This window comes from Amblyomma maculatum, unplaced genomic scaffold (genome assembly GCF_055883805.1).
Source record: "Amblyomma maculatum isolate TAMU_Amacu unplaced genomic scaffold, ASM5588380v1 scaffold_19, whole genome shotgun sequence".
Classification (NCBI taxonomy): domain Eukaryota; kingdom Metazoa; phylum Arthropoda; class Arachnida; order Ixodida; family Ixodidae; genus Amblyomma; species Amblyomma maculatum.
In genome coordinates, this window is record NW_028146744.1 from 6,628,780 (window position 1) to 6,656,688 (window position 27,909).

At 43.5% G+C, this 27,909-nt stretch overlaps 1 protein-coding gene across 1 annotated transcript in view; it reads left to right on the forward strand.

The window, feature by feature from the left end:
* The first annotated feature begins 2,740 nt into the window (after positions 1-2,740).
* The window catches only part of LOC146171619 (nose resistant to fluoxetine protein 6-like), a 217,512-nt gene continuing 192,343 nt past the window's right edge, over positions 2,741-27,909 (forward strand). Inside the window, exon 1 of the mRNA XM_084586464.1 lies at positions 2,741-3,035. Coding sequence (XP_084442590.1) covers positions 2,741-3,035 — 295 coding nt within the window. The remainder of the gene's footprint in view (positions 3,036-27,909) is intronic.

Below are 27,909 nucleotides of genomic sequence, written 5' to 3' on the forward strand. Positions count from 1 at the left end.
TTGCAGACATAGAAAGCTCTAATCGTTGTCTATTGTATGCGCATTAGTCTATTGCTGCGACATGTTTCTGATGTATCGTTTATTCACTTTCCTTTTGATATGTTACTGTATACCCAACCAAATTACTGTGTTCGCATGCCATTCTCGTAGTGATTAGTCATTTCTTGTATTGGTTCCCATTGTCTCAGTCTAGGATGACTCATGGGCCGAAAATTGTAAAACGTCACTATTATTTCCCTGTGTACACTGTGTAAGGGGGTGGGGGCCCTTGTCAGGTCCTCTGTCACCTTTTGCCTCGACCCCCTCTTGGACAGTGTCTAAGAAAGAAAGAAAGAAAGAAAGAAAGAAAGAAAGAAAGAAAGAAAGAAAGAAAGAAAGAAAGAAAGAAGGAAAGAAAGAAAGAAAGAAAGAAAGAAAGAAAGAAAGAAAGAAAGAAAGAAAGAAAGAAAGAAAGAAAGAAAGAAAGAAAGAAAGAAAGAAAGAAAAGAAAGAAATTGTAACATAATATCAGCTGGCAAACAGACTGCAGCAGGGCATGATGAAATGCATTACAAAAAGCTCGCTCACTTATCGGATCTATCTCTACACTCGGGGACACTTTTTCTTGGCCATGGAGTCAAAGCGACGGAACAGAAACGCATAATCTTCCTACGCAGTTGAATATAGTCCCTAGTTACATGTGCAATTTCTGCAACAACAAATTGAAATCATAGCGCTAGTTATTTACGGTATGTTTTTTTATCACGGAAGCGATTTTCCGAAATGAAGCTGTTATGCCTGAAACAATTTTCTTGGCTCCAACGGGTTTTCTTGTCTTATGCCTGTCGCAGGTTTTCCAGACGCCCCGACTTTACAGACAAGATGCGAAAGCCGCCTTTTCGGGTCGTTCCGGTTGTTCTTGTTCATTCACTCCGCAGTGGTTGGAAGCGTTTTCACCAGACAAAATTTGAGTCAAGTTCAAGAGCCGCTGGCTATCGAAGCAAACGAAGGAAATGATCTGCAACGTCTATGCAGGCCGAACGCCGCGCGGTCGAACTATATAGCGGAGTGACACGTTTAAAGACGCCGCGCCTCCCTACCTTTGCGCCCATTGCCAAGAAAAAGTGTCCCCGAGTATAGAAGCACCCGTGACGTTTTGGTTCAGTGGTTAATGTGCTCGACTACTAAGCCCATGGACGCGGGATTGAATCTTGTCTGCGGAGGCTGCTTTTCCATGGAGGCGATAAGCGAGACGCCCGTGTGCTGTGCAGAACCCCAAGTAGTCGCAATCTATGGACTCCTCCCCTGCGGCGTTTCTCATGGCCTGAGTCACTTTGAAACGTTAAACCCTTATAAACTAAAGAAATCTTTGTGAAAGTGCTTTTGTATTTCATTCTTTAACAAGATAGGTGTGTGAGAAACAACACCCGAGGCTTGGAAAAAGGCTGTTTTATACCGTCCTTGAAACCTGGCAAGCCACCAACATCTCCTAGTAGCTAGAGACCCATAACCCTGACCACTGTTTGGCTAAATGTTTAGAATTTGTTTTGAATATTAGATTAATATTTGTTATGAATGTGGTAAACATTGGGCATAAATCAGGGAGGTTTAAAAAAAAGGCATGTCAAGCCTGTCATTGAGGACTGCAAATCATGCAATCATCAAAAACGTTTCTTCGAAGTAATGTTATGTCGTTTTGTCACCGGACACACACACATGATACAAACCTTTATTATAAAGTAGGCAAACCAATTTGTGAAGGGTGCGGGGATGAGCTCACGGTATAGCCTATATGTTATTCTCACGTAAAAAAAAACTAAAAAAACAGGAAAAATTATGAACCCAGTTTTTTCACCAAGCAGAAACAATTCCATCCCACACTGCTCCTAGGAGAGAAAGCAATTGCTGATATTCTGCGTGATTTTAACTTCTTAAATTAAACAATGCTTGTAAACAATTCACGATACCAACGTTTATCAATTCTCCACAAAAGAGGCACAATACACCTCTTATGTTGCACGTGATAGCCTTGGTCGCTTATGCGCCATGAAATGTGACACCATAGAACAGATAATCGGAGATGCAAGGGTCTCAACATACGAGCACAGAAAACTGCGGTTCTCCTGAGGTTAATTTCTTAACAATGATTCTCGGTTTTGGCCTAGAGTCAATTCGTAAAGCTTTATTTGTTTGGGCTCATGACGCTCGCATGTGGCTCAAGAGGTCCATGTATATTGGAGGAAAAAGGTAATGCACTAGTTCTTTTCAATGCACCTCAGTTGCAAGTTGAGGGCTGTGTGTGTTTGTCGTATTTCTGCTTTCGTCGTGTTTGATAAAACTAAAACGCATAACATGATAACTGCAGAAAAAAAAAAAGCTTGGTTCGCAATGCTTCCGTTAATAAAACACAAACCGCTCTTGCGTGATGATGGCGGTCATGCCTGATTAAGAGGTAAGAGTGAACATTCAGGCTTCGGTGCGAGGCTGAGCCGTTCGTATACTATCATCACGTGCAGGCATCACGATACACACCATCGGAGCACGGCACTCTTCCGCCTGAGACCCGAGTACCGTTGAGGCCTTGGAAATCGGCCGGAATTCTCAACTTTCTCCGCGGGACGCGAGGAGGGCAGGAGAGGGAAGGAGAAGTCCTTCGACTATGCGAGGGCGCCGCAGACGTTTCTAGAGGACACCGACACACGCGTATAACGTCCAGACCGCGAGCCACTCGAGCAGTACAACTGACTGCTCTAGAGTCGCCATGAAAATTTGGTGGTTTCTGGGCGTTCTCCTCGCGGCGAGACTCGCGCACGCCTTCACCGGCTCGCAAGCGCCAAATAAAAACCAGACCTACGGGGAGAACCCTGGCGCTGAAGTTGTGGCCAAGTGGAAAGCGATCGAAGCCGGAGCCAAGTCGCTGGTCCAGAAAGTTATCAGCATGTCGTATCGTGATGCGCTCTCTTTAGTCCACGACGCCGACCTCTCGAGTGACTGCTTCATCAGCTTAACGAGCGTGCTCAGGGGCTTACAGGAGCTCAACACCGACATCATCCGAAGTGAGTACAACTTCGCTCTCATTTATCTCGGTACTAGAAGCTACACCTGTGGGCGCCGCAACAGGCGTTACAGGCCACAGCCATTGTGAGCTCACCGGCAGCAAAGATGCCGAAATTATTTTACAAATTTGGCATCTATACTGCGGTATGGGTCACACGAAAGTAACAAAATAAAAAGTACTCCTTGATCGAGAAGCCATTTCTAAAGTTGCGCATTACTCTACCTTTCGACATGAACCTCACTAGTTCACTGGTGAGCTTAAGTGTCGCGATCATGACTACAGAGGTTTGCAAGCATATATTAGCTCTTTTTCGTCGCTGCGTTTCTACTGCGTATCAGGTGCCCAAAGTCACTGGATCTTGCTGTGAACTCTGCGACACAATAAGGCATTATAAGCGCAGGAATTTCGTAAAAACAAAGATCGTGAGTGGAAATTTACTCTGCGCACCACAGCTCGAAAACATTTTCTTGACAACGTTATAACTTTTCAAGCTGAGTCATTTATATTCAAGCGAATCACGTTGCCTGACATGTTCAAGTCACAGCGTTATCGTATATTTGTGAATGATTATGGCGATCATCAACTCTTTCTTATCGCCGAACTTAGCAATAGAGAGATGCCATCGACGAGTTCCCCTGGTGAACGCAACTTCTCTGGCAATATACACGATAAAGTTTGCACGGCACAAATTGATGTGTACATATTTACAGAGCAATCAAGACAGTGTGAGCGCACAAGAGTCGTGCATACATATAATTACATTAGAAGACAATTATTGCAAACAGAACATATCATTCAGCTTTTGCCGTTGATTCTTTTCAGAGGAAAAGTCAGGTTAAAAAAAAATCAGTCTTCGAGTACAATGTTATTTTCAAGGACAGTCATCAATTTACGACAAAGAGCTGAGTCATTCATTCGCTGCAAATACAAAGACTGATAGCTACTACGAAAAACAAATCAGTATAACCGAAGAAACTAAATAATGCGAGCAATAGTATGGTATTGCTGGTGGAAGCATAATATATATATATATTGCACATGCAACCGCGCCGACATGAACTGCCGCACACAAGACGTGGTAAGATATGATTAAGGCATTACTGCTAGATTAAGGAAGCGTGCTGCACTAGGTCACTTAGGGGCAGACGAAATAAACTTGCAAAGAACTGTTGTGCACATTTGGTGCTGTGTGAATCCGCGTAATTTGAAGCCATGAAGCTAAATATAAATCATTAAGCAATTTCGTACGCGTCCCAGATCATATTGAGTACAATGTAAGTACATAAAATCTGCTATCATACGGTATAGCCTACGACTCTATGCCGACGTGGTGCTTTTGAACATATGAATACGAAGGTCTGTTATTCTTAATGCACGCTTGCGCGGTAACAATACTTTTTTTTCAGATGTGAAACGAGTTAAGATGGCGATAAAAATGTTCCATGGGTTTAGTTCTTAGGCTACAGATTGAGCCTGTTGAGACACAATATGTGAGTTATTTTCTTATTTCTTATCGAATGCTGTCAACCTCTCATAAAGCCGTGAAAAATCTTAAAGTAAAAACATACCAGCTAGGCATGAATGCAGGTTTGAATTTGTAAACGAAACGTTACTCTGAATATTTCATTTCTTCTTCCGCAGAGTTTCTCATATACTAGTGAATATTCAGGAAAAAACACCTTACAGGCACATAAAGCTGGCGTCTTACACTGAATCCTTCTTACGCTACTTAACCAAGCTCGCCTGCTTTTTTTTGTTTTTTTTTTGTTTCCTGAATAATTGATGACTTGAGAGCGAACATATTCAAAAGTGACGGGAAGTTTTGGCAAGGAAGCGCAGTAGACGCAGTAGACACGAAAAACAAACGTCGACCGAATGCGGGTGGCTTACCACATATTACAACAATTATTCACCACATTGATATTAGTAAACAACGTAAAAATAATTTCTCTATTAACCAATTCTACTCAGAAACAGCTTTATTTATCCTTTACGCCACTAATTTCCCGCCGTAAGTGTATTTGACACAGTGGTATGACCAAATGACTTGATTTTACTCAAAAAAGAGACTGCCCGCAATGTACGTTTCTCGCGCAATGTCCTCAGACATCGTCCTTCAAGATCGCTTGGATAGCCAATTAACTCGTAGACGCTCGCAAGGATGTGAGTAGAGGTTTGGACACCGGGTGCGAGAATATTTATGTCCGTAATGTGTTGCCTCATAAGCACATTTGGGACACACCTTTACGTCGTACTACAATTGCTAGCAGAGACATCTTCTATACGCAATGTTAAAATTTTGACCGCAGGAAATTAGCATATCCTAACGGTTTTTAACTGCTGTTTCGCTTCAGGGTGTGTTGGAAGCAAAATGTGGATAGCAATAAGAGACCGACCACCACCGAGTACTATGTAGTGAAGCTTTACCTAAGGCGACCGTGCAGCAATACTCTATGGACTGTCAGCGATGTCTATAAAGAATCGCCGCGGGAACGCGCACAAATAAAGACGGCAAAACACCGCCCTTACAAGCATATCGGCGGGTGAATAAGGCCTTCTATTACAGTCGGTGAGAGCCAAAAATGAGAAAGGTAGAATGTCGTATATTTCATCTGGTGAAGCTCCCAATTGCCAGCATAGGGATAAGGCACGCTGTCACGTGCCGGAGATACGAAGGCGCCATGGCGGCGAAATTGATGACGTAATCACGCAATCCCCGCAAATCCGTCACTTTATCCGGAAGAATGTGGCCGTGAAATAGGAAAAATATAAACACTGTCACTTTGTTCTGAGAACGCGTGGCAGACAGCGCCGACATTTACGGTGTCACGGATGTCGCACGTCAGCTGGAGTAATCCCCCGCTGCGTACGGAAAGCTTGTCGTGGTGGAAAAGGCACTCTTTGGCCTGCTCTTCCACGAACAGTTTACAGAAATCACACTCACGCACCGTGGGATGTTTCTTTGATTCCGCACATAATATGAACGGCTTGCCTAAAAGAACCCAGTCAAGTGTACATTCGGAAGGCTTGACTCGTTGCCAAGTCAGTCGAATGTGAAATGTTTGTTTTAGAGCGATGACAGGATCAGTGTTTGGACATTGTCCAGGAGGCCCTATGCTGACCTTGACCTTGCCAATTCTTCTCCTTTTAAACGACCCTCATGAAAAACAAATCAATCGAAAGTTGTTTTGAGCTGTCAACGCGAAGCAATTAGCTGCGGTGTATTCAGAACGTTCGAAAGGCGGCTGTAAGGCTTCGGCATCACTGGCTACGATCTCTCCGTTCCATATTTTACTATTGCAGCCAGTGTTGTACCGTGTCCAAACCTTGTCTCGCGTATTATTGACCTTCAGTATTGCAATGCGTGATTTTAATTGACAGGTTTGCCTACACATAGGCAAGTACGAACACTGAACGAGCGTGGATTGTCTAATGAGCTACTAAAGTTTTTATATATCAGCCTACCTTCGAGCATATCGAATTGGTGCGAAGAATTCCTGACTAATTCTTAAAAACACAATTCAGGACTGATCCAGTAACATTCGGTATCCCTGAATAGTCTGTACTTTGTCAGCTTCTATTCTTAATTTATATTGCCAACTTACCGGACAATGTACGTTGTAGTATTCATAAGTTCGTCGATGGCTAATTTATTTATTGCTCAGTTTCTGGCGTCCTCGAAAAAACTATTCTCAAAATGATCTCAGTCGCATTCTAGGAAAGATGTGAGGACTGGTAATGGAATGTATACAAGTGTAAGTGGTCGTCCTTTCACCGTAACGCGCTTCATTTCTCACACATAATCGCTAACGTCCCTGTGCACTTCGTCCTATTTTATAAGTAATTAAACATTGCAATTTATAATGACTTGCCCACAGTACACACACCGTTAACCACATCACGCTTGTTAATAGAACACCAGGAGATTTAAGACGGCATCTTCGTCATGCCCATCGACATGTAAAATATTAAGCTTAAAAATATCTTCTCATAGAAATTAAAGTACACGGGGCATATTCGGAATCAATCTCATTCCCACCTTATCAATGCACTTCAATAGGTTCAAAACCAAGCCCAATGTTCTGGGACATTTTGAAGTCCTGAGGTAACTGAAATATTGAGAGTTGCGTTTATAAACATGTTGATATGGATAGTGCAAGTTTTCGATACGTAGCCGCATGTTACTCCTCATCTCTGTGCTGGGCTCACAACGAATGTCAAGCAGCGATAAAAAAGCAATTCGTCGTGCTTTTAAATGTTAACAGGACAAGCCTAGAAGCCTGTAGATGAACAGTTTGCGATATATTTATAAAAATAAACTAGGTTGCCACAACAAGATCTATCTGCCATTTGCCCTTTGCAACGTCTGATGCAATCAGGAGCTGCGACGACGGGCCTTCCGTGCTACCGAGCTAAGAAGAAAAAACAGCGAAAGTGAGCACACGAATAGATATGCGATAAACATCCCTATTGCAAAAACCAGTGCCACTGGGTGCCAGCGTCCCAGTACGACGCTGGAAACTGGGCGCACTGGGACGCGGCATACTGGGACGCTCCGCACTGGCGCCACTGTTCGCCCGGAGAAAAAAAAGGCGTGGGATAAAAAGTAAAAAGTAACGAAACAAGTTAGGTACATAAAAAAAAACTTTAAAAAAGTACAAAAAAAGAAAAAGAATTTAGTGCACCATGCGCGCCTCGAACTCTGTCGCTAGACACATATCAATCATTAGCTCAGCACGCTAAAAACGCTAACCACTCGACCACATCGAGACTTTTTTTTTTCTCTTTATTGCATGCAAAAACTTCCGTAAAAAGGAACAACTCCACTTAAATATGTCCATGTCTAAAGTTACCGGGCTGCTTAATACGAGCCCGTCATATCCCCAGCCCGACAATGCACAATCATCAGAACATTAAAAGTCTGGGAGACATACACATGCGTCTAGATACGGCATCCAGTTTGGAGGTTCTTCACGTGCAGCATATACACTTCTCACCAAAGCACACTGCTCCCGAAACACGGATTTGGACGATCTTGGTGGCTCTGCATGCCTGTTGATCATGCGGCTTTTCCAAAGGCTGAACAGTCCCATCAACACAAATAGATCGTAAGGCACGACAGAGTTTTTGTCAGGAGGCAAAAATCTAATTGTATAAGGCGTAATTTCAATGTCCTTTTTAAGAGTTCTTTGTAGTATGTCCCAAAAGAACATAGCATCAGGGCACAGAATAAAGCAATGATCAATTATCTCAGGCACGTTACAGAGACGACAATTTACCGACCAGGGCACAAACATCTCCTTATTGTGAAGAAATGTCTTGACAGGCAACGTCGCTGTATGTAATTTGAAAAAGAACGTTTTTGCAGCTGCCTGAATGCACATTTGCCTAACACGCTTTAGAACAGTGGTGTCCAAAAACCCCAGATAAGGCTGACGATACAACGGTGTAGGGAACAAAGACTCAGTGAGAGCCTGGGTCATCTGCTTTCTCGAGAGGCTATACAAGTAATCTACAGAGAAACGCACAGTGAGAAAATTGTAAGTGTCAGCAACCTCCTTAAGGAATCCCCGTAAACGCCCCTCACGAGCCTGCCCAGTTGGTGCGAATAAGTAAGGCAAATGTGGACTAAGACGCCTAATGAGCACAGTTACAAGAAACGGATGGTTTGCCGATTTGAAAAAGAAAAAACGGGAGACAAGTTGATGCACAAACAAGTGAACAAGGCAAACTCCACCAGACTCTAAGGGAAGAAACAAGTTGTCACGCCGCATGGGCTCCCATTGAGAGCGCCACACAAATGTTGCAAATATTCTGTATATAACTTGTACTTTCCTCCTCGCACAATGCAGGACTTGAAGGACATACGCAAGCTTTGCAAACAAAAATATGTTACAGACCTGTGCCCTAGCAAACACTGAGAGTTCCCTACCCATCCAAGCCTGCGTTTGTCGCCGCATAGGTACGATTTGTGAATCCCAGTAGGCTGCGCTGTTACGAACTTGGTGCAGCGGAACCCCTATGTACTGAAGAGGACTACAGTCCCAGCATATGCCTCCAAACTGGCTTGGTCTAGTACCCCAGTGTCCCAACCAAGAACTTTTGGATTTATCTAAATTAAGGGACGCGCCTGATACATCGCAGAACTGTTCAGTCAAGTGTAAAGCCTCAAGTACACTCTTTTTGTCAGAACAAAAGAGGGCGATATCGTCCGTGTAAGCTAAAATCTTAACTTCACATTGAGCCAGAGAGAAACCACGGATGGCTGCACTGTTAATTATACTGAGACAGAGGGGTTCCAGACATAAGCCAAACAACAGTGGAGACAGTGGACATCCTTGACGAACAGATGATTCCAGTGGTATTGGTCTCGTTAGCTCCTGATTAACAATTAGTCTTGTATACGAGTTCATATAGCACAGCCTTATGCCTTTGAGCAAAACGTCACCAATGTTTGCATTCTCCAAGACCGCGTACAAGAAATTGTGCCGAACTTTATCAAACGCCTTCGCCAGGTCAATTTGAATCAGAGCTACTTGGCCTGTCTCATCTGATACTGTCTCGATTACTGAACGTGCAATATGGATGTGTGTTTGAATACTGCGCCCTCTGATACCACATACCTGATGCGAACCTATCAAGTTCATGATAACCAGCTGCAAACGAGAACAAGGGACCTTGGCAAAAATTTTGTAATCAACATTACAGAGGGAAATTGGACGATATCCTTCAACAGTTTTCAACAGAGTAGTATCTTTGCTTTTGGGAATTAATATCGTGTGTCCTGAATAGAAAGTGGGAGGCAGGAAACCCACATCATAAGATGCTTGGAATACTTCCATCAAAACAGGCGTTAGGCAAGGCGAAAATGTTTTATAAAATTCGCTAGTAATACCATCTGGGCCAGGAGATTTCTGGTTCTGAAGGTCTGAAATGGCTGATTTAATTTCTTCCAAAGTGATGGGACGTGGAACGTCCTTTGTTACCGCCAGTTACCGCCAGTACTGGCGGTAACAAAGGATGTTCCACGTCCGCCGCCTTGGCTGTGGGTGGCGCTGGTGAACACTCTCAAGGTTCGTATACAAACAACATAAATACCCAAGAAAGTAGCAGGGGGGAGAGCGGCCGATGTAGCTCAGTTGGAAGAGCACCGGACGCGTTATTCGGAGGTCGTGGGATTCGGAGGTCGTGGGATCGGTTCCCACCATCGGCACGTTGTTTTTTCTTCTACTTTGTGTTTAATTATCTTTCCCCTAAACAGATTACATTACCAATCTCTGTGATTATCCAAGTAAACATTAAAAAAAAGACATAAAGTAACATCCCCAACGCTTTCCTTGGCCTCACCGACTGTTGGATTCTTTCCTTCATATCTATATATATATATATATACATATAAACTTGAAGTAGGTGACACACGGTGAAAAAACAACACTTTAATCCGACGTTTCGGCCGGGGTCCGGCCTTTGTCAAGGAATGTAGAAAGAAGCTGTCGGTTCCCATTTCTTATATACATGCACAATCGAAGAACACGTGACCAGCCACTGTCATCAAATAAACACCAAAATATCAAAAACAAGATTTCACACGCGTGATGTAATGGCGGTGCAAGGTATATAGACCGAATGACACGTGTTGAGCTAAGGTCATGCATCTTAATATGTTGCACAAAGAAAAGAAGATATATCACTAAAGAGATTGTTGTCACTATCAGGGCACAAAACAAAATATCGCGAGGTTATAATGGGTGGAGTACATGTCACATTTAATCCTGCAATGTTCAGGAGGGGGAGGGGGGGGGGATTGATCAACTGAAATATTATTCTCATTGGTAGGCGACAGTAGCAGATAACACGTCAGTAGAATTTAACAGTGAAATATAACTATGATTTAGCGCGGTACACACACACACAAAAAAAAGTAAACAGTCACTCAAATCGCGGCATGGTGACAAAACTCGATTTTCTGCTCAATGCTATGGGGACAAAAAAAAGCAGTTAAAGTTAACTGTTCGTAACACTGTTGATAACAAAAGGAATCGTGGGCAAGGTTATTGGATAAGTTGTAATGATCAGTGCATGTTACGGCGGGAAGCAATATGATCGTGAGAAACTGTATTGCTTCCCGCCTACCAATGAGAATGATATTTCAGTTGATCAATACCCCCCCTCCCCCTCCTGAATATTGCAGGATTAAATGTGACATGTACTCCACCCATTATAACCTCGCGATATTTTGTTTTGTGCTTTGATAGTGACAACAATCTCTTTAGTGATATATCTTCTTTTCTTTGTGCAACATATTAAGATGCATGACCTTAGCTCAACACGTGTCATTCGGTCTATATACCTTGCACCGCCATTACATCACGCGTGTGAAATCTTGTTTTTGATATTTTGGTGTTTATTTGTTGACAGTGGCTGGTCCCGTGTTCTTCGATTGTGCATGTATATAAGAAATGGGAACCGACAGCTTCTTTCTACATTCCTTGACAAAGGCCGGACCCCGGCCGAAACGTCGGATTAAAGTGTTGTTTTTTCACCGTGTGTCATCTACTTCAAGTTTATGACCTACCGGACCCATTCGAGCTTCAACCCCCTCCCTATATATATATATATATATATATATATATATATATATATATATATATGACGGAAAGAAGCCAACAGTCGGCGAGGCCAAGGAAAGCGTTGGGGATGATACTTTACGCATTTGTTTTAATGTTTACTTGGATAATCACAGAAATTAGTAGTGTAATCTGTTTAGGGGAAAGATAATTAAACACAAAGTAGAAGGAAGAGCACCGGACGCGATATTCGGAGGTCGTGGGCTCGGTTGCCACCATCGGCACGTTGTTTTTTCTTCTACTTTGTGTTTAATTATCTTTCCCCTAAGCAGATTACATTACTAATTTCTGTGATTATCCAAGTAAACATTAAAAAAATACATAAAGTACCATCCCCAACGCTTTCCTTGGCCTCGCCGACTGTTGGCTTCTCTCCGTCATGTATTATAACGAGCACCCTCATTTTCCCTTCATTTATCTACTTATATATATATATATATATATATATATATATATATATATATATATATATATATATATATATATATATATATATATATATATATATATACAAGGAAATGTTTACCGCCCTTTCGTAGAAGTAAAAAGTCGCGACTGTGACCGAACAAGAAGTTTAGGCTAAGGAGTATTTTGGAAAAGAGCGATGGACGTTCTAGGTGAAAAGCACGAGGGAGCGTTGCGCCCTTCGTGCTAGTGTTGCTGCGCTGCATTTTCGCTAGGGCCAGGAGTATATTGAGATTCCTTTATTCCAAGAAATACGCATGCAGGTATGATCCTTTCACCAGCAAGCTACCCTGTCTTTGATGTGTGCTATCACTTGTTTTTTGTGCGAAAAGTAATCACACGAACTATTTGCCTAACCATTAGGTTCAGCTAAAAGCTAAACACGGGTAGTTTTTGCGAAGCATTGAGTTCCATTCAGAAAAAAACTGCCCTATGAATCGCCGGTTGTGTTATTCAAATTAAGCAGCGAGTGTTCAGCACCCAGCCTACGTCATATTTTGTGGTATCGCGCCTAATTCCACAGGAGCTGCTTTGGTTTACTGAGGATTTGAGTGACCAGATAGACTACTTGCCCTTGCAAGCCCTTTGAGCAATATGAGCAAAAGAATGTTTTCCAGGAGAGCTGTAGTACATTTCTATCTTGGTGACCCAGGGGACGCGGGCTGCGGGTTTTAGCGCTCGGTTGCTCAGCGTGTGAAATGGCGCTTTAATAACAATCGGGCGACCTCCTTTTGACGCGCCCCTGTACTGTACGATGTCACTCCACGTACAAAAAATTCCGCGGGGTACCAATTAATTCGGACCCTTCCACTGCGGTGTCCCTGATAATCCATGTCACAGCTTATAATTCTCGCTTCCTTTTATTTTCTTCTTTCCGTAAGAGCCACAGACCTAGGAGACGACTAAATAGGCAGGTTCCGCTTTTTTGAATGAGTGCATCATAGACAGGAAAAATGTTGTTCAAGTTCAGGGCAGCAGCTTCTTGCTCCGTATCATTTAATGTACTCATTTTTATGGTGATTTTTGCCTTTGCGAGCCGAGATATTCTTTCTAGCCCCTTAGAATGTAAAACCGCGAGGGCGTGTTACGCTAGTTGCTGCGATTCGAAAGAAACATTCAAAGGCGCACAAGTTCCAAGACCATCCAGTAGAATCCCGTAATTATAATTTATTTTATTGGCAGACCATTCATATACATGGCAGGAGGGGCATTGTCGTGCATTCAGCCATGAAATCTCCTTAAGCTGCTTCGCCTCTAATTGGGCAATAAAGGCATGGAGGATTGGCGATTAACAGAAAGGCGGATGCCCCACACGCGGAAACAATTTGGGGGCCTCGATTCAGCGCACCACCGAGTGACCTTGAGAATGCATTTGTTCTGCCGAGTGGAGTAGACGCCGCGAAGCGGAACCAAACGGGCTGCTAGAGCCGCTCTTGCGTCACAGCCGAGTACAGACGGATGGCGAACTGTCGGCTCATTACGCGACCTTTGGGCCGCTGATGGAGGGAGAAACGTTAGAGCTCTATTTTCGTCACTGCACATCTGCCACTCCACCTTTCTTTTTCCGAAGGTTGTTAACATTCATTACCTTGGCAGTGTTGAAATGCACGTAAGCGACAGTCACATTTCAAGTCAAGATGGACGGATTTATTTTAAAAAACAGGAACGCCGACTACTAAAATGAAACTTGATGTTGTTTAAATTTCATGCGAAGAACGAAATTTCAACGCCAAATTTCATTGTGCTCTTCGGTATCTTTTCTTTATAGTTTAATTTGACAGAGGCACCGTGGGTGTCTGAGAATTTGTCAGCACTGTCAAGATCACGTTGCACTAAATCACTGTAAACAACTTCAGAATTAGAAGAGAACACCACCTCAGAACGAGTGCCACTACTTATGGAGTGGGATGGTTCGCACCCCGATTGTTGGACAGTTTTATTTATCTCAATTTTCAAATGCGCCTACTATTTGAAATAAATACAGAAATAGATTCCCTCTTCGAAGAGTAAAAAACAATAAGATTTGTACAATATTTCTCTTTCCTCCTTTCGAAGACTGCGCGTTTCTAAATGAAACACCCTTCACAGGCCCATTTGTGGTCGGGTTTCACCGCTGTTTGCAGCAGTTTAGTGATGCAACAATGAAGCAACTGGCGGTCGCCATTCACTGCACAAATGTGTTCCGAGGTTTTGTGAAGAAGTTGTCATGAGAGGCAACAAAAATGTCGCATGATTTTTCGCCATGCGCATGACATGGCCATAAGTAAATCGTTTGCTGTAATTGATTCTTATAAATATTACTAATTCATATTACTGATGAAATGGACGAACAAGGAATATCATTTGGCGATATCCAGCTGAGGGGGGGCAAGCACTTCACAGCAGAAATTGAACATTCACGCGAGGAGTGCACCTATTAAGGCAGGAAGTGCTGACAAGGACAGGGGGGATATTTGGCATGCATGCAGAAGAGGTCAAGAATTGTTAGGAGGGCTGCTGTTATTTACGCGTTAGTATTTAGCTTCGCTTCAGCGGATGCTTAGTAACAAACTACTTATGACAGGTGCTCACATCAGTTATTCCCGGCCAGTATCGCACGGGAATGACGTTAGCTTTCGGACATTACTGCTGGGTATGAAACGAAAATGTTAGAGGTAAGGAGAAAAGGCAGAGAGGAGGGGAAGCACGAGGAAATGGTTCCCTATCTCAAATAAACAAAAGCAGAAATCGGCATCGCATTTAATCGGGAAGCGGATTACGGACCGTCCCAAAACGTATACATATTCTACGACAAGACAAAACTAGCAGGCCATGGCAGGGCCATGCACAGCTGCAACACGAAAGGGTTAACTGAGCGGTATTCTCCAGCATGCAGGGTGGCTGCTGAAGTACTTTATACATTACATTTGCGTTCAGATACACCCAAATTCACAATCGTACACATGAGAAATAAGCAACAGGTTGTAATTACATTTACATTCACTGCAACTTCAATGTAACCTACTGCGCGGTAAATTACAACTCGTGATAAGTAACTGAATAATTATAGAACCGTAATCGATTATACTGATGGGCTACTTTTCATTTAAGTGTCATAACGCAAAATCAATCAAACTGCTACAAACTACAGTGCGGCTTCCATCAACGTTTTGCAGTTGCTTTGGACAGGAGCTGGTTTTCAGAGTGTTCGCAACTGTTTTCGCTACGCTTCCTGGTGAAGACATTGGCCGCTATACTAAATGTTCTACACGTGTTAGTGCTAGAATGCAGGGCGGACGTATGCCATAGGAACAGATTGTGCACCCAATTCTAGCTGTGCAATGCTTCAATACCACTTTCTAAATCTTCAATGAAGACCAACAGGGTGGCCATGCGGGCTAGTTAGTTCGAATCAAGCATAATGCAACCGGCGAACAAAACGGAACACAAGAAGAACGAGTACACAGGACAGCGCTGGACTAACAGCTGAATTTTTATTGGAGAGTGGCAAACCCCGAAAGGCAAACAACATATGCGTATCAGCGCGTTACACCCACGTGATGAGCTCAACCAACAGCCCCCCCCCCCCCCCCCCCAACCAAAATGCATCGACACAGGGAAACTTCTTTTATCGTTTTTCCGCCTACACGCGTACAATGTTTTTTTATCAACCTTTATTCTTTATCCGTAAGGAACAGAGATGGAGCGCTAACGCACTTATCACTGCCTTGCAACCTAATGTGAAAGGCTTCCAGGATTTCCCTTTCCTCTTTGCTCTTTCCTTTTCCTAGTAGGGAAATCTTGTCTAAAGCCGGCACGCAGTCTTTACATTGTCTACAGTGACGCGGAAGGTTATTTGGGTCTCGCACACTTTTCAAGGATATATTGTGTTCGCGTGGCCGTTCATTCACACATCTACCGGTTTGGCCGGTGTACACCCGGCCGCAAGAGAAGGGTATCTGGTACACGACACGTGTGGAACACCCAACAAACTTGTTCAAATGCTTGACAGTGCAGCTGTTGTTCCTTTCCCTGCCTTTCGCAATTCTCGAGCACAGACCACAAAGCTTACTGGGCGCCACAGCCACGCCGTGCCGTTGTGCCACTTTCTTGAGATTATGTGAGATGCCATACAAATAAGGCACTACCTCGACTTTCTTCTTTTCAAGCCTAGCATTTTCCAAAAACCTCCCATTTCCTTAATTTTATTTCATTTATTTTTTTGTTGCCATCTGCGGGGAAAGAAAGCAATTTCATGACACGTCACAGTACAAAGAGTAGTTCGACTTCAGGGACTGTAGAGACATGTAATAAGAGGCCGTTTACGCCAAGCTTTATGCATATCTAGTGCGCTCAGCTTCGGCTTACGTGGAAAAAAAAAAGGAAATAACGAAAACAGTGGGTTTTTTGTAGATGCACCACTTTGAACAATGGCTTACTGCAAGTTTTATTTCTCGAGCCCTGTATATTTTCGGAAATGTTCGCTGAAACGTCCGGTATATAAAACGATGCCTTGTGTAGAAGATGCCATGTCTTAATGAGTGGCGTCTATTTATGTTTAGCTACTGGATTAATGAAAGCAATTTAGAACTCTGGGGCAACATTGGTGGTCGGTAGCCATGGCGCCGCGAGTCATGCGTGACCTTGGGCGCTGTTTGCGTAATTAGCTGAGGAATCATTTCTCGGCGATAACTCTGTCCCAGTTGCAGGGTGTTTTGTGAAATTTTGATTTGCTTTTCTTTCCTGTGCGGGTGGGCGATATATGTGCCTTCCCCATTATACTAGCGCCTCTCAATGCTTGAAGGTCTGGAGAGCTTATTCGGCAGGATTCTCGGGTCAGGTCTTAAGGTACCAAACTCTATAACGGCGTTTAGATGACAACCATAGACACGTACATACTTGCCGTTTTCTTGCCAAGGTTAATGCAGCAGCCACGTACAATGCTCTGTGCTTCAGCTAACGTCCGCCTTCCAATGTAACATGTTTTTCCATTTCACTCAAGTGATCGACATCGGAGAGAGTTTTTGATCAAAATGAAAGCATCAATAAGAAAATATCACATAACGTCATTTGAAGGTGCACCCTAATAAGCATTTTCCCTGCTGTGCAATAATTTTGTAATGCTTTTGTAAAGGACCTCAGTTTATTTTTTTGGCGATACATTGATATAGCACAAAGTGGCTGTTCATATGAAAGGTCGCTCAAAGACCCATCGCTCGCCTTGAGGCAGTCTCTCTCTTCGACTCACGTCGAAGCACGCGCAAGAACCCCGGCGTTAACAAAGCATCTTCGCGGCTGCCGACCTCACACGTTCCGCCGGCTTCCTGCCGCAGCTGAATGGCCGTGTTTCGGCCTCCAACAAGTAAACACGTGAGTGAAAAGGCCACCTTGTCCGGCACGTTCGATCAATCGGCGATAGATGAAACAATAATATGCATTACAGAGTAGCTGCCTCGACCCCGTTGTGTAGGTCCGTTACCTTCACCCGGCTTTTCAAACCGGCGGAGGGCCATCGAAAGGGAGGGTGCCGGAGATTGTTATTTGGGTCGCCGAATCAGACACAGCGGCGCGTTCCTGCCGAATGGGGCCGCTCTTTTGCATGCGTGCCTCTACGCCACCAAGCAGAGTTGAGGTAAACACTAAAGTAGCCAATGTAGCCACCGGCACAACAAGCAGATATTTTACAAACAACGGCCGGCCTGGTTCATGTGTTGCATTGCTATCCTAACAGAGCGCAAAACACGCAGTCTCGTCTCCAAATGCAGCTGCTCCTGGTACGATTTCATTTTGATTGATTGCACATTATACAACATTACAAAAAGCATATAAGTTGCAAATATAGGAAGAAAAAATTTAACAAGTAGGCATCTCTCCCACCGCCTACCATAAGGTCGAGTGTCATGTGTAAAATCTGTGTGCTGGAAAAGACTGCGGGGAGACCCTCCGTTGCTTCCCTATAAATACGATCAAAAGCAGTATACTCAGGATGGTTTTCAAGTACCAGGCGGCGTACAATCAGGGTATAAAAAACTCCTAAGCACAATTTTGATTATTCCCTTATGGGTTGTAATCCCGTCAAGACTGCGGGAATAGAAGCTTTTAATGGCGCAATACAGTGTAGCCAAGGTGGCCATACGAGACTCCCGCACTGTTGATTCAATCAAGGGCACAAAGAACGGTGGGGCTTCGCAACAGTGGTTTTAAAACGCAGTGACGTGAAGAGGTTTGTGAGTTGACCTTAACAAGTCTTTTCTGAACGGCAAGGTAGAAACACTGGGGGCACGCTTCTAGGAACCTTGCTGTGCCAGAGCATATATATGGGCTCGGGGACAAGCCCCTTTAGAAGCTTCGTAGCTCGTGTATGTACTAAGCATGAAGAGGTAAGTAGAGAGCGAAATTGGAGCAAAAACTGTTGCGGTGGAGAAGGGCGTAGTTGATGGTGAATATCCCCAAAGTGGCGTGCGTAGTAGGCTCATTACAATGTACAGATTTAAACGAGCAAGGTCACCTTAGTAGAGATGTAAGGAAATAATGAACGATAACTTCTGAAGCATAATCTATGGAAGTAAGTTGCAGGATGGAAAGGCTGCAGGTCAAGTGGACCAGGAAATGAAAAAAAAAAGAGGGGGGGGGGGGTAAGCACTGCTTGAACTTAGCCGTACGAACGAACGCTCTATTAAGCATGGATTTGCATCGTTTAGGAAGGTTGTGCGCTGTCTTACACGCTTTGACAATTTAAATTCGGGGGATGTTCGAGACATGGCAAATTTAACAACGCTGATAGCAAATTTAATAACGCCTTTTCATTCCGCAATTTTTTTTTTTGCTTTAATTTTGTTCAAGGCACCTTTGGGGAAAGTAAGTCGCCGTATCTGTCTCAAATTTCGGTACACACTTGACTATGGGATTGGTTCTATAGAATAGCAGGGGGGACTTACTAGTTGAGTTTGCAGAGCGCAATAACTTAAGAATCATGAATACCTTCTTCAACAAACGGAACGCAACAGATTAGTAAGAAAGAAACCCATCAACTAATTAGCCGTTAGGGGGAGGACAGAAGAGTTCAGGATCTCGCTACAGAATAGATATTCAGCTCTAACCGAGGAAGGCGACATTACCCTAGCAGCAATGAACAATAATTTTAGAGATATCATTACTGAGTGCGCGGTAGAAGTAGGTTGTAGGATAGTTAGAGAGGATACCGGTAAGCTGTCTAAGGAGACGAAAGTTTTGATTAAGAAACGCCAGAGTATGAAAGCTTCCAATCCAACAGACCAGATAGAATTGGCCGAGATATCAAAGCTAATCAATAAGCGCAAGGTGGCCGATATAAGGAAGTATAACATGGAGAGTATTGAGCATGCTGTAAAGAACGGGGGAAGCCTTAAAGCGGTAAAGAAGAAATTGGGCATAGGCAAAAACCAGATGTATGCGATAATATCCACACCATCAATCAGGTGATAGAAAAATGCTCGGAATATAACCAGCCCTTATACATAGCATTCATTGATTACGAAAAAGCATTTGACTCAGTTGAAACCTCGGCGGTGATGCAGTCATTGCGAAATCAGAGGGTAGACGAGCCGTAAGTGAAAGTGCTGGAAGATATATATAGCGGCTGCACAGCAACCATAGTTCTGCATAAAGTAACAAAATCCCCATAAAGAAAGGTGTTAGGCAAGGAGACACAATATCCCCAGTACTATTCACAGCTTGCTTAGAGGAAGTATTCAGAAACTTGGAATGGGAGCAGTTAGGGATAAGGGAAGATGGAGAATACCTCAGTAGTCTGCGATTTGCTGATGGCATTGCCTTGCTAAGCAACTCGGGGGATGAACTGCAAATAATGATTGATGACCTAAACAGGAAAAGTAGGAAGGTAGGCTTGAAAATCAATATGCAGAAGACTAAGGTAATGTTCAACAGCCTCCGGAAGGAACAGCAGTTTACATTAGGTAGCGATGTACTGGAAGCAGTAGGCGAATATGTCTACTTAGGACAGGTAGTAACCGCAGATCCGGACCATGAAAAGGAAATAACAAGAAGAATAAGATTGGGATGGAGCGCATTTGGCAAGCACTCGAAGATTATGACTAGCAGCTTACCGGTATCGCTCAAGAGGAAAGTATACAGCAGTTGCATCGTACCTGTACTCATCTATGGGGCTGAAACGTGGAGGCTAACCAAAAGAGTTCTACTTAAGTTAAGGACAAACCAGAGGGCTATGGAACGAAAAATGGTAGGGGTAACATTAAGAGATAGGAAGCGTGCAGAGTGGGTCAGAGAAATAACTCAAGTTACCGACATTCTAGTGGATATTAAGAAGAAGAAATGGACATGGGCAGGACATGTAGTGCAAAGAGAGGGTAACCGATGGTCGCTTAGGGTAACAAACTGGATTCCAAGGGAAGGAAAGCGCAGCAGGCGGCGGCAGAAAGTTAGGTTGGCGGATGAGGTTAAGAAGTTCGCAGGGGTCAAGTGGATGCAGCTAGCACAGAACCGGGTTAAGTGGAGAAATATGGGAGAGGCCTTCGCCCTGCAGTGAGTATAGTCAGGCTGATGATGATGATGACGATGATGAATTATTTCACGCGACGTAGCCGAGCTCCTCGCATTTATAGCGGATTGTCAAAGCGTGCATCCTTCTATATCATTTTCCAATTCAAACCCTACACATACATTTTTGACGTCACACTTTCCCACCACAGGTATAAAAACAACAGTGTTTAGAACACTGGCTCATAACCAGTGTTATCTTTAATTTGATACAAGCCATTTAAAGGATGTAAAAACCAGCAAATAATACAGCCAAGCATTTTTGCTCCAAACAATGTGATTTTGAAAGCAACTGCGGTACACTGCATAGCGTGCTTACTAAACAAAGATACCTACCTCGGCTAATTGATGATGAGAAAAAGCGGGCTGATAAACAAGATAGAAGATTAGCACTAGACACAGATGAAGCAAAAACCCGCGTCTTGCATACTAACCTTGCCCTTAGATATTCTGCATCCGTTCCGAAAATCTCGCTAGTCCTAAAGAAGCACTTAGTTAATGTGGAAATTTGAGCGTGCTGGTACATATTCTCGGAAAAGATATATAACAGATATAGAAAACAGATATGTAGTCTGGGAGAGGGCTGTGTCAGCACCGCCTCTATCACCCTTTCTCAAAAAGAGCTGAACTATTTGCGGATGCGGTAGCGATAGCCATCAGCTGTACAGAATGTATATAACAGTGTACTATTCTTCCAAAAGAAACTCTTCATTGTAGTTGAGCACCTGTAATCGGGAGGTACCAGGTTTGATCCCAGATACTGCCGGGCACGGAGCCGTTCTCAATAGGTACAAGATTACCCATGGCATGTTGCTCGGCTCTTCTGTGGTGAAATGCTTGGGAAAGGGGTCACTGACCGAATAAATTTGTAAGTTCAGCGCTCGTCCTTGTCGTCTCGTTCGTGTCCTTGTCTGCGTCTTTTTTGCGCTGCTTTTCTGGGAACCTAAAGAAGCTCCACATTATTCTTGTGCCAAGCGAACGCCTGAAGAACACCTTTACCCATCTAGTTACGGATGGTCTCGTAACCTACGAGACATATTCGCACTCTCAGTCCTACCTCTACATCCTGCACAATGGCGGGGGTTGAACACATTATGAAGTCGATTTCATTTTTAGTCTCTCCGTTAGGACTTTTCCATGTCCATTTTCGGTTCTTCCGTTTGCTGAAGAAGGTATTCATGATTCGTAAGTTATTGCGCTCTGCAAACTCAACTAGTAACTCCCCCCTGCTATTCCTAGAACCAATGCCATATTCACCTACTGCCTTGTCTCCTGCCTGTTTTTTCCCTACCTTGGCATCTCAGTCCTTCTGCTTTTCACTTAATATTCTTTCCCCCTAAAAATCATCATAAGACTCTATTTTTTCAATATCGACAAATAACGTAAAAAATAGTAATAATAATACTAATAATAATAATAAATCCCCAATCATTTACCTTCGCCTCGTAGATTGTTCACTCCTTTAAATTGTATCAAAACGAGCCCCTCATTTCCCTTTCAATTGTCTGCATAATAGCTCTGCGAGGGTCTCGGTTCTGGCAGTCTTGAGGTCGAAAGGGTAGCGTAAGAGTGTTCTCGCACAGCTGCCGCCCTCCCTAGTGATCACGTGCTACGCGACGCTCGCGGTATAACAGGGTGTTTCACATCCGCCGCTAAGGATATGCGTGGCGCTGGTGAACAGCCTTCGGTTACAGTCAACATCAATACCTTAGAAAGCGGAAGGTGGGGAGCCCTCGTTGTAGCTCAGTTGGAAGAACACTGGACGCGTCGTTCGCAGGTCGTGTGTTCAACTCCCACCGACGGTGCGTTGTTTTTCCTTCTGCTTTTCGTTGAATATTCTTTCTCTCTAAAAATCATCATAAGACTCTATCTTGTCAATATCAATAAATAACGTAAAAAGTAATAATAAAAAATCCCCAACGTTTACCTTCGCCTCGTAGACGGTTCGCTCCTTTCAATTGTATCATAACGAGCCCCTCATTTTCCTTTCAATTATATATATATATATATATTATAGAGCTTGCGAGAACATTTAACGTACTTCTCCGCTTTTTTAAGCGGCGAAGTACGTTAAATGTTAAATGTTAAAGTATAGAAATTGAAATGGGGTTTTTACTGTGTTTTAGCAGGGGTAATAGGCCTCTCGAAGTTGCACGGCGAACCACACAAGAACACAGCCAGTCTCAGTCTCCACAAGCGAGCGCGAGCAGCGCAGCGGCACTTCGTCGTTTTTATCCTCGTCTTCGTGATATTCTCTCCTAGTTCATACTGGTCTTCGTAATATCCTCGCATAATTCACTACAATATATATAAAAATAAATAAAAAATAAAAAGGAAAAGAAATAAAACACATATATATGCTTACCGTCGTAAAGCGACTCGGGCTATGAGAGACGCTGTAGCGAAGGTCTCCGCAAATGTCGACCACATGGGGTTCTTTAACCTGCACTGACATTGCACAACACACGGACACCTAGAATTTCGCCTCCATCGAAAAGGCAGCCGGGATTCGATCCGACATACATACATACATACATACATACATACATACATACATACATACATACATACATACATACATACATACATACATACATACATACATACATACATACATACATACATACATACATACATACATACATACATACATACATACATACATACATACATACATACATACATACATACATACATACATACATACATACATACATACATACATACATACATACATACATACATACATACATACATACATACATACATACATACATACATACATACATACATACATACATACATACATACATACATACATACATACATACATACATACATACATACATACATACATACATACATACATACATACATACATACATACATACATACATACATACATAGACCACTGCGGCACGAAATGGTCTGAAAGCAAGTTTACGTAAAACCAATAAAAGGAATACCAAAGTACACAGATGGCGCTGTTCCCAGCTGCCGTTGCGGATTCTAACAAGTGGCATTTGGTTGCTGCTTCTGCACCTTCCTGAGACGGTGCGTCTGGACACCTGTTACGGGCTCGCCCGCTGCTTCCACTGCGTCCACTGTTGATGCACGGCTTCGTGGTGGTGGCTGCCTCCAGCCGCATCGAGCGCTGCGTTAAACCTTTCTCTCTCCGTTGTTGCCCTCTCCGTCAGTTAGAGCACACTCGTCCGCTATGACAAAGAGCCTGCTTAGATTGGTGTATGCCTGCCACCTACATTTATCTTCCGATGAGGAAACCAAATAACATTCGCCCCTGTTTCATCTTCTGTACTGGAGCGTTCACTTATTCAAAACGGCTGACTATTTTTCCATCCACTTATAGGGCTCCTGAAGTGCTACTGGTGCTAATATTCTGATACGAGAAATCCAATGACGTGGTTTTTGCTATTATTCGAGTCAAGTTTTAAAGCTTTGCAGGGAGCCTTTATTCCATAACACGTTTTTAAAAAGTGCTCCTGGCGACTGCTCGTGACGTCATTAGGGTGTACTGCGCGCCCGCCTATTGAATGCTCCCAAGTCACGACATTTCTTTTTTCATTTATTTTGCGCCAGCGACGGCTGAGTTGAGGAGGGAGAGAAGGAGCAGCATTCTGGATCGTTAGTATGTTCAGTGCTAATCAAGGTATGCCTATTGGTTAAATATTTTATGCTTCGGAGACGATTGATGGGATTGCTACTGCTCGTATGGGCACTTTAACGCTATGCATGATTGTCGATAGTAAAGGTCCCTGCCGTGCAACTGTAAGAACTGTTTCGCTGAAACAATTGCCCGTTGACAGCCCTGCACACGCGCAGGCTACTGGAGACTAACATTTCCCAAATTTTGAATGTCGCGGGTAAAAATTCAAGTTTTACAAGCGTAACCAAAAAAAAAAACTCCTCACGAGCAATCCTTTTTAAAGCTGAGTGTTTTGCTGAGGATAGGAATCGATTTAGTGTCAAGAATAAGTAGGTATAAAAAAATAAGGTGTTTCTCATAAGCCAAGTGATTTGCGTGCGCAACTAGGCAGGGCCAGTAAAACATTACAATTTAGAAAGTGTAACGTTGTCAATAAATAAAACATATAAGGTTAAAACAATTCACAATCGTAGGAAAGTTGGATAAAATGCGCTAAAATACCAAATGAGAGTCACGAGCTTATGCAGAACACGTGACTAAGAATGCAGAGTACGTGACTAAGAATTTCAAATCTGAAGCGCCCTACATTTAGATAACATATCTATTTCCTGACTTTCAGAGATGATCCGCGAAACAAAGTGATGCTCTGTAGGCCTTTAATGTTTCTTTTTTTTCCATTTCTGAATAAAAAGCCACCGAGCAAATTAGTTTCTCTTAATGATATCCTTTTTCTTCTACTACCCGATTATGTTCTTTCAGTCACCAGAAGATTATTTGAGCATGAAAGTATATATGACACAGTTTGGAATGTTATCTCAATATATTGGTCATATATAGAGCATATTACGCTACAAAACTATTGCCAACATCCCAGACATCATCTGATATAAGCTAATTAGATGGTTAGGATCAATGTAGAATTTAAAATTTGGAAATGTTGAATTATTGAATTTTTTTTTATCCCATTAGAAAAAATATTAGACACTGCATGGGGTGAAAGCAGACATCATTCCAAAATAAAAATATCACTCATGCTTGCAATGAGTCCGCTAAACGTTGTCTCCATCGGCATCATGAAAGATATTGTGCGGGCTGATACCGTATAGTTCCGAGAGCAGGTCATGGAATTGGGATTCATTCGATGCTAAGCTGGCCCCTAAAAATTCTAGGGGGCACTTTGGACCACTAAAGTGCGATGAGGCGAAAACATCTGTTATGCGGTGTTCCGAAGCCCTCGACTACTACACCTCTTTCTCTCCTTTTTCACTCCCACTTTCCTCCTTTTCCTTACAGCTCGGTTAAGGTGTCAGCAGAGACAGATGCTGCGCCTTTTCTTTCCTGTAAACCAATTTGAAACGCCTGCTGCACTGAGTCTGCTGTGGCGTTCGAGGAAGCGCCAAATGAATGGCACCGCACGGACGCCTGGATCGAACGCCCGGCGTGGTCTACTTCGTATATGCGCCTAGTGACGCCATCCGAAGTAGTGACGTCATAACCGGAATGTGACGTGATAATGGCATCACTTACAGGTATTAGTACTAGTTAATGAGTAGTTATTAGTTAGTATAGGTTAGTGGCTAGTTATGCATTAGTAATGGTTAGTGACTACTCAAGGTCCGACATACACCATTGATGACGTCATCACTTATTTCAATGCAAGACATACTACGTCCCTGATGACGTCATTTATTTCAAGGTACGACATACTGCACCACTGACGTTGTCATCAAACCAAAGCGTTACGTACGGACGGACGGGAACGATCGTCGCCTCCAGCATGGGCCATTAAAGGCCTTAAAAAACGCTCACTTGATAAGCCAGCGGGCAATGGCCTGCAGAAGACGCGGGGAAGAGGCGACGCGTCGATGCCGGTATCTGTCGTCTGACACCCGAGACGCTTAGCTTTGTAGCCCCGTCCAGCAGTGCAGCCAGAGCTTGAACATCACCCAAGCCGGCCTCAACAAACGCTGCTCTCTCTGCTTCTCTCGCCCTCATTCTTCATTTCCGCGCTAATCTCGCGTTTACTTTGCTTTGAGAAACTAAAGTCACCCTTTAACGTCTGTGGTGCTTTTCATGCGAAGCGGTGTGTAGCCAGGAAAAAGGTATTGCTTTCTTTTCTTCTGGGGTTTCGCGGACCCCATCCGCTGACCCACATTTGAGAAAAACTGATCTCGGAAGAACCGAAGACTGATTGGATAGCTGTTCTTTAGTTATTCACTCGGCAATCTTTTGCGAGTCCATTCGAACGCTTGCGTACGCAAGAACGCTGCACTGTTTTATTTCATGGCCCCCGACAGTCCCGCGACGTCGTGAAGATGCGGCACCTTTGACCTTTGTGGCTCTCCGAATTGGATGTGGGGTTTTAAGCATAGTTCTCAATATTCTGACGAGCACCGCGTATAAAACAAACGGCTCCAATAAAGATGAAAGGGCGGCTCGTCTTTGTGTCGCACTTCTGCATTGTAACTTGATCAGTTCCGGCTCTTAATCCGCTTGGTTTCTCTTTGGCGGCGTGACGAATAGCGCAAAAAGAAATGCCTGCAGCTCGTGCCTGTTTTGTAGTACTACAAAGATGAAAAGTGTAAATGCGATATTCCGTGTGCTCGTGATCTTATGTTGAACGCGGGGACCCCGAGCTGTCAGGTCCCTGCCCTACTGTCCGAGCATCTGTTCGTACATAACATTACGCTGCAACCGTGAGCGGTCAGACAGAGCCGTTAAGCGCGATGTTGCCCAAACAGCATCAGACTTGCGAAGACGCCGTTTTCACTCTTTCTAGCTTCAACAAGTGGCTCTTTCGTCATCGGAAAGCGAGTAAACGTCACTGGGATATCTACAAAGCACGTACTCTGTTATGTCCCAGATTATCTCCTGTCGAAGCTTGTGCCGAACCTGGCGTCGAACAAGCAAAATATCCAAGTACCGCACACACCGCTCAAGTGGAACAAGTATAATATATGTAATATTGAGTTTAAAGTCCGAAAGTAAAATCGGCAACGACGGGTGGAAAACAAGCAGCACAAGATGACGCACATTTGAATGCAAAAATTCAACGTATATAGAACAAGCGTGCTTTTCGCTCCAAGCTCGTTTAAAACATTCAATTCGCGTTCTCCTATTAAGTCAAGTGAACAAAATTCATACATACCTTCATGAAAAGACTATGATCGACTGACCTTGGCTAGTACAAGCCTCAAACCCCGGTTTCATAGAGCCGTTGTCAAAACATGTTGGCAGCGCACTAGGCAAAAAGCCAGGCAATATAAAAGAATCCGGAGCATGGTTCAGTGGTAAAGCTCTGGGCTGAGGATTTAAGGGATGGAGGTTTGATTCCCCTGTGGAAGACAAGGTTTATTGGGCTTAAGACTTCTGGTTGGTCGCTTCGAATTTGGCAGCTCTCGCGCATGCGCATAAAGGACGGCGCACACTCACGCGAAACTCAGCTCTGACCCGCGTAGGGTAGCTTTACGCTAAAATTGCAATACCTCTCTCTACACAAAAACGGACACTTCTTAAGGTGCGCACGCTTCAAAATATTTGCCCTGGAAAGTTGATTTCGAAAGCAGCGTCGCTTCGCGTAG